General features: G+C 43.5%; 1 protein-coding gene across 3 annotated transcripts in view; it reads left to right on the forward strand.

Annotated features, from left to right (window-relative positions):
* pid1 (phosphotyrosine interaction domain containing 1) overlaps nt 1–6828 on the forward strand; it is a 36438-nt gene extending 29610 nt beyond the window's left edge. For all 3 annotated transcript variants that reach the window (XM_042063470.1, XM_042063471.1, XM_042063472.1), the window contains exon 3: nt 2069–6828. In XM_042063470.1, coding sequence (XP_041919404.1) covers nt 2069–2626 — 558 coding nt within the window. In that variant the 3' untranslated portion in view covers nt 2627–6828. The remainder of the gene's footprint in view (nt 1–2068) is intronic.
* Nucleotides 6829–8073: the final 1245 nt, after the last annotated feature.

An 8073-nucleotide genomic window follows, 5' to 3' on the forward strand; every position in this document is an offset into this window, starting at 1 on the left:
ACTGTACACACACACACACACACACACACACACACACACACACACAGTACCCCTAGTAAGAGGAACATGCTGGAAAGAATTTAGCTGTACCTTACAGGTTTTATTGCATTTTTATGTCCATTTCTTCTTCATATAAATGTATGCAAGGTCATATTTGTGTGTGTATGTGGCATGATTGTGTGTGTGTGTGTGTGTTTGTGTGTGTGGGTGTGGGTGTATGTGTGAGGGGGGCCACTAAGGTTTATGGAGTATAGTGCTTTCATTACTTATGATGGATTGGGTGCAGAAACCCTTATGTACCACAGAGCTCTTGACAGTGATGAGAAACATGCATGTGGCTTGATTGTGTGTGTATGTGTGTGTGTGTGTGTGTGTGTGTGTGTGTGTGTGTGTGTGTGTGTGTGTGTGTGTGTGTGTGTGTTGTCAAAGAAACCATAAAGAATTGTATAATGCACTCCTAAATCTCTCTCTCTTCCTCACTTTCTCTATTTGTGTATGTAGTTGTTACACAGCAGTGGTTTGGTAAAGAGTTGAAGGCAGAGGAGGTCAATGAGTGAGTATGTGTGTGTGTGTGTGTGTGTGTGAGGTTTTTTACAGCCAGCCACTAGGAGCGGGAGGAGAAGGTGTGTGTATCTGAAAGAGGGAGAGATAGACTGTGAGGAAAAGAGAGAGAGAGAGAGAAGGAAAGAGGTAAAGGGAAAGAGGGAGGGAGGCCAGATTTAGACATTGCGGTTTGCAGACTAAACAGAACCTCCGGAAGAAGAAAACAAACAGACAGATGTCTGAGTCTCTCTCTCTCTCTCTCTCCCTCTTTTTCTCCCTCTCTCTCTCCCTGATTCTCTCTCTCTCTTCCTCATTCATTCCTCTCTCACTTCTTCTGTCCCTCTGGTTTCCATCAGATACATATTTGCGCCCAATTTCACTTCTTTCTCTTGCTCACTCCTATTCTTTGCACACACACACACACACACACACACACACACACACACACACACACACACACACACACACACACACACACACACACACTCTCTCTCTTTCTCTGCTTCCTTTCTGATTCACTCTCAACTATGCTTCTTTGGCTTGCCTGAGTAGCACTGTTGCGAAATCCACTGTGCCACAACAACAGAAGTATTCAGGAGGAGAAGAGGACAGAGGGGAGGAGGGGGGGGGGGTTAAAGTGTTGCTCACGTGTTGCCTGTGTGTGTGTGTGTGTGTGTGTGTGTGTGTGTGTGTTTGTGTGTGTGTGTCTCCACAGGAAAGACATCTTTGTGGGGTAGAGAGCCACTATTAACGCCTGGCAAAACTGTTACTCATGCCGTTACTCATTCTCTCTCTCTCTCTCTCTCTCTCTCTCTCTCTCTCTCTCTCTCTCTCTCTCTTCTCTGTCTTTCTTTCTGTTTCCCCAACCCTCTCACTCCCAAAAGAGATTCTCAAACTTTACTCCAGCTTTATTTAATGGGCTTGGCAGTACTCGACCGTCTGCCATGCTTTTGCTCTGTCCGCCTCATTGTCCAAGAATGAGAGAACGCTGTGGCCTCCCAGAGAGTGAGAGAGAGAGAGAGAGAGAGAGAGAGACGCTGAGAGAACGCTGTGGCCTCCCAGAGAGTACACTGAGCACCTCCAGGTGTTGTTTTGTCCTGTCAAAAACTGGACATCAGGCCATGTGTTTGTTGGAGTGTGCAGATTAAAATGTGTGTTTGTGTGTGTGTGTTTGAAACTGAGAGATTGTGCGGAAAAAGTGTGTGTTTGTGTGTGTGTGTGTGTGTGTGTATGTGCATGTGGCTCACAAGGTGGCCATTATCTCTGGGCTGAGGCCCAGCTGACTAGTGGAACAGCCTGTGAGGAAGAAAAGAAGATTATCTCTCTCTTTCTCTCTAAAAGCTTTTTATTCCATTTTAGTTATATAATAATATAATATAGTACATGTACACTGCATTTGGCATTTGGCATGTGTTACTGTGATATACTGTGAATACATTTGCACTAGTACACATGAATAACCTGTCTCTGTGTCTCTGTGTGTGTGTGTGTGTGTGTGTGTGTGTGTGTGTGTGTGTGTGTACAGGTGACGTATCTGGGCAAGGTGACAATCTCCGGCACACAGTTCCTCTCTGGGTGTACGGAGTCAGCAGTGGTGGGTCTCTGCGCTGGCAAGCATTCGGGCGTCACCAACGGCAACGGCAACAGCAACACCAACGGAGACAACGGTAACGGCAGCATCGCCCCCGGCAGCAGCGCCATGCTGGAGATCCGCCCCTTCCAGGTGCGGATGCACCAGCTGGACGGGAAGGGGGGCGACCCCTCGGTCGCCATGGACACCTACCAGGTGGCGCGCATCGCCTACTGCACGGCGGACCACCAGTCCAACCCGCACGTGTTCGCCTGGATCTACCGGCAGATCAACGACGACCTCACCTTCCAGATGGACTGCCACGCCGTGGAGTGCCAGAGCAAGCTGGAGGCCAAGATGCTGGCGCACTCGATGATGGAGGCCTTCCGCAAGACCTTCCGCAGCATGAACAGCGATGGGCGCCTGCACAAGAGCGGCTCGGCCTCGGGCTCGGCCTCCGATGACCAGCCCGAGGACTCCACGCCCGACGACTCCACGCCCGATGACGGCTGAGGAGAACTTGGCATGGGGTGTGGTGTACTCACCCATGACCTGCCTATCTATACCTATCTCTCTCTCTCTATCTCTCTCTCTTTCTCTCTCTCTTTCTGTCTCTATATCTTTACTCTCTCTCTTTCTCTCTATTTCTGTCCTTCACTCTCTCATTTGTAGTTTTCCAGTTGATTTTGATTCCGTCCATTTGACAAACTGCCAATATGATCAGTGTTTCTGAAGAAAAATTCTTAAGTTGTGGTGAGCGAGAGAGGGAGAGCAATGAGAGAGAGGGGAAAAATGGAATGAGTGTAGAAAAGTGAAGTGGAAGAATGTTCTCTTCTTTTCTCTGTCCAGAATTGTGTCTTTCACTTGCTACAGTGTCAGCGTGGAATGTTTTTTTTTTTTTTTTTAAAGGACATGAGAGACTGACCAACACAGTCATGTGTGCCTCATGGTGTGAGGAAGGTGGTGTAGTGTGAGAAGGGAGAGTAAACACAAATAAATAAACAAACAAACAAACAAACAAACAAACAACAAAAAAGACACAACTCACCAGATGACCAAACAAACCCCAGAAGCAGATGTCTGCTGGCAAAACGGCCACCTCCTGGCACACTCCTTAATACTGTGTGTGTGTGTGTGTGTGTGTGTGTGTGTGTGTGTGTGTGACCTGCCCATAAACTCAAACTCTCCTCCCATGTATGTTATATCTGATGTTATACATTCCTGGTGAGGTCAATCTTGGGGTAGGAGACTTTAGGAGAAATCTGCCTTCTGTAATATCATTTGATCATTCAGAATTGTGTGTGTGCTTGTGTGTATGTGTGTGTGTGTGTGTGTGTGTGTGTGTGTGTGTGTGTGTGTGTGTGTGTGTGTGTGTGTACATACATGCGTGCATGCGTATGTATGATTATGTAAGGGGCCCAAAAGACTATGTGACCAAATACCATAAATGCGTGTGCATTTGTGGCTGTGACTATGAGTGCTATTGTATGCCACCACAATCTAAAAGGCTTATTCACTTATTCAGTGCATTCCAGGGTTCTTGATTGCACCCCGCATTTAGGAGTGCAAGCAATGCAAGGAAAGCCTGTGTCATACACAGTAGCTATTCAGGCTCTTTACATACAGTAGATATTTACAAAGACGTAGCCTGGTGTGGTCTGATTTTTCGGTTAGAATGACTATTGAGTAAGTATAAACAAGAAGGAGTGCTTTAGATTCATGTCTTTAATCAACTGGAAGCTAGTATTTGGATCTAACTATAGTAATCCAATACACAGATTCCTTTGTCTTTGTTAGAATTCGTGCAGCACATACAGTGTCTGTCTTATGGTCTTTTGAGAGCACCAGCAAAAAGATTGTTGCAGTAGACCACATCGCTCATGAAAAAAATGGCTTAAGCCTTTCTAAGTCTTGATTAGGCCTGTAATCTAGATCTGGGATAAACTAATTCAGCCATTGCTTCAATGCTTGTTGTAACTAAAGATAAAATATTACTTTTTTTTCTGCTGAAAATATTTTATTTTATTTTTTAAGGCTTGTACCCATAGAGTCAAAGTGATCTTTAGTAATTCTCTGTTGCTGCCATGTAAAATTGTCACTTTTTTCCCATTCAAAACAAATCTGACACATCCAGTCATGTACCTACTCTTTTCATTGGGTTCCTGATATGTGCATGCCACATTTGTGAAGTATTACCGGTACATAAGAAGCAAAAGAATTAGGTATGTTTTAAGTATCCTTGCATAACTCATCAGGATTTTGGTTTTAACTCATTTGGTTTACTTCCGAGATTTATCCTTAGAGGTTAAATAATCAAGGTCCAATAATCGAGCCTTGGAGAACTCTGTGTGTGTCGTGGTGATTATCTCGAGAGTCTTTCTCTCCAATACAGCCAATGTAACAATTTTCCAGGTCAATTTCAGGAACAAGTCATATATTTACGGCCACTTACACACAATGAATCTTACTAGTCATACCATCGAATAGTAGTACCTAGTACCGTACCATAATAGTACCATACCATCTGTGTGTGATGGGAGAAAGCATCTAAAGTAGGATCCAGGATTAGGACCAATCTACCCAACCTACCCAACTTTCCCCCCCACCACCACCCGTGTCTTTTCTCCTTATTCTCTCTCACACACACATATACACACACACTCACTTACTCACTCATAAAAAGCTTATTCGGCCCCTGATATTACAAAAGCTAAGGATTATGGTCGGTTTAAAGTGACACTTACACACACACACACACACACCCTCTTACATACACACAAACACACACACACACCCATACAGTACATACACACACACTCACACACACCCTTACATACACACCCTTACATACACACACACACACAAACACATTCACTCTCTCTCTCTTTCTCTCTTACATACTCTGTCACGTTCTTATCATACTCAATCTACACATATCCTCTGCTGAATGTATGACATGTCCAAGCGTGCTGCAACCTTCAGTAGATACGTATGAAATGGTGTTATTTTGTAATCTGTATTGTATGTTTCTTTTTCATCATAACTGCAGGTTAGGCAGAATTGTGGGTGCGTGTGTGTGTGTGTGCGTGTGCGTGTGTGTGTGAGTACTGTTCCAGCATAGTCAGCTATCTCAATGACACCTTGTGCCAGTTCAACATGAGAAAATGTCAGTCTGTGTTGCCTTTGTCTCTGTGAGGCTATGCATGCAACACACATGCATGTTCACATCACACACACACACACACACACACACACACACACACACACACACACACACACACACACACACACATACACAGTTACACATGTTCACACACACACACACATACACAGTTACACATGTTCACACACACACACACACACACACGCACACGCACACACACACAAACTCACAAAAAGCTGTATTACTCGCTGTTATTTGGGAATCTAAGGATTATGGTTGGTTTAAGATGACTTAAGTCTACCACCAGTTCAACAAAGCTTGTATTGTGTCAATATCCTGGAGTTTGAATATGGGAAAACTGAACCAAAAAGTTTCCCCTGAGATGACGAGTACCTTGGACAGCAGCAACATGCACACTCAAGCATATATGACTATGAATATATATAGATATAAATATATATAAAAAATATATATATATTTACGTGTATTTGAAAATTCATTCAATAAGCTCATGTAAAAACAAGAATCGATCTGTCTCCAAAAATCACAGTTATACTTGGGCTTGATTAGTCTCACGTAGCCAGATAAGGATTATAACACATGACTGAAGGCAAGCATAGCGAAATGTTGGCTAGATAGAGGCGGTAACAATCACAGCTTTAAGGATGCTAAACCAATCAAAACGCTTTGTTAAGGTAGAGCTTGATGAAGGAGACAAACCTATTGGTTATAAATATGAAGTCATGCTGTATGAGTATGAGGTCTTAAGGGCCCCTCACACCAGGAACGATAACTGTAACTATAACGACATGAGCGCCCACACTGCCCAACGATAGGAAAAGTCTCTCTTCGTGTTGATGAATGTGATGTGTGATTCTGATTCTGATTTTCTATCAGCTTTTTAGCATTCACAAGATCGCTCTGAAAGTGATCCCCAACAATATCGTTCTGTCATTCATATTAGCTAGAGTGATACTTTTTTGTCGTTATCGCTCTCGGTGTGAAGAGCCCTGTAGATTGAAAAAGTGTACGGACACTGACAGCCTTGTTAGAGATCATTTAAAACTCATTTCTGGCTCACATTTTCAACAAGTGTCTCCAGCTTGAGACCTTATACCTGGCTCTGTGAGACTAGAATATGAGTAACACAAAAACATATGTTTTAGTAACAGAAATGTCAACTATTCAAAAAGTATTTTATTGCCAACTGTGAATATGTAGAAAGCGATTTTGAGGAGCTGGAGGCTTTGGAGATGAAGCCTTGGCTGTGTGTGCATGTGTGTGTGTTTGTGCATGCGTGTGTGTGTGTGTGTGTGTGTGTGTGTGTGTGTGTGTGTGTATGGTGAGTGGGTGCAGGGGTTGATGTACGGAAAGAGACTGTTTTATTTGTGGATTTGTTTGTGTTTTTGTTTTGTAAAGCTGTACACATGTTGTCATAATCTCGCCCGTCTCCATGCTCTGATGCGCTTTAAACAAAAACTGTCTCCGTCATGTGTTTTCTATATAATATTTGCAAAGATAAAGACAAAATCATATAAAGTATTTACCAATCTCTCGTCTCTGTGTCATTTTTCCCCCACTCAGAGACACAATGTAACCCTGGGATTCAGAGCCAGTTTTCTTCCCAGACTTGACTTCTTAGGCAAGCTTAGTGGAATGCTATTGGTGTACCTCAGACCATTTTACTACACAAACAACTCATCTGATTTGAAGGAAGTTGTAACCGACACCTAAATTGGTATCATAATCAATCATAATTTGAATGATGTATGGTTATACGAAGGGCCAATAAACACACCTGACGTTCCCATCAGCTGAAATACCCCCCCCACCCACCCACCCACACACACACACACATACACACATACACATTTGTATAGAGTGTTCCATTTGTAGGCCTGTTGTAGTCTGGGAATACCCATATGAAGAATTTTGGGATTTGCTCTGCAGGTCCATGTCCCTAAAACACGCAAATACAATCGCTAATCCATGGACTTGGTAAGAGTTTAATGCAGCAATTGAGAAGCAATTGTGTAATTCACCAGGATTTCAAATTCACAAATATTCTAAACTGCAATCTGATGCGAAGACTTTGAAGGTTCACCAGTAATAGATGAGATTCTAGGGCCAACAGCATGACCTCAGACACTTAGAACCTCAGAGCCTATCTGTACTCTTAAGAGGGAACAGTCTGTACTTAAATGAACATTTAAAGCCTGGGTTGTGATATCGTAACATACGGAGATGGTTAGATGGGTTAGTCTTTTCAAAAATCTCAGCAAAATGGCTGCTGATCAGGTAAGAGGACACTTAACATTAGGCATACTGACCCCCTCTGGGTGGACTAGAAATTGCATTTTGTAGAAACTCAAATCAGGGTTGGAAGTTTTGGCTTGTACCTGCAGTGTAGTTTTGTGCCTGTCCTTTGTTAGCTATACCCCCTCCCCCATTTCTCTTTTACCCCCATCTCTCTTTAAGCTAGTGTGTTGTGTGTTTGTGTGTGTGTGTGTTTGAAAGCATGCTTTTGTTTTGAAGAGTAACTTATTGAACTGAGACGGGTGCACATATGTTTGTACGCATGACTATTCGGCAAAATGTGGGCTCTTTGTGTGTGTGTGTGTGTGTATGTGTGCGTGTGTGTGTGTGTGTTTTTCTCCAGTGTTTGACCCAGTTCTGGTTCTGGCGTCAGTGCCAGGACTCATGGGGCCCAGATTGAGGCCACTCGAACCAACCTCCACACATACACACACACACACACACACACACTTGCACTCCTCCCCCTCTCTATCTCTCTTCC

This window comes from Alosa sapidissima, chromosome 15 (assembly GCF_018492685.1).
Source record: "Alosa sapidissima isolate fAloSap1 chromosome 15, fAloSap1.pri, whole genome shotgun sequence".
In the NCBI taxonomy this organism is placed as follows: domain Eukaryota; kingdom Metazoa; phylum Chordata; class Actinopteri; order Clupeiformes; family Clupeidae; genus Alosa; species Alosa sapidissima.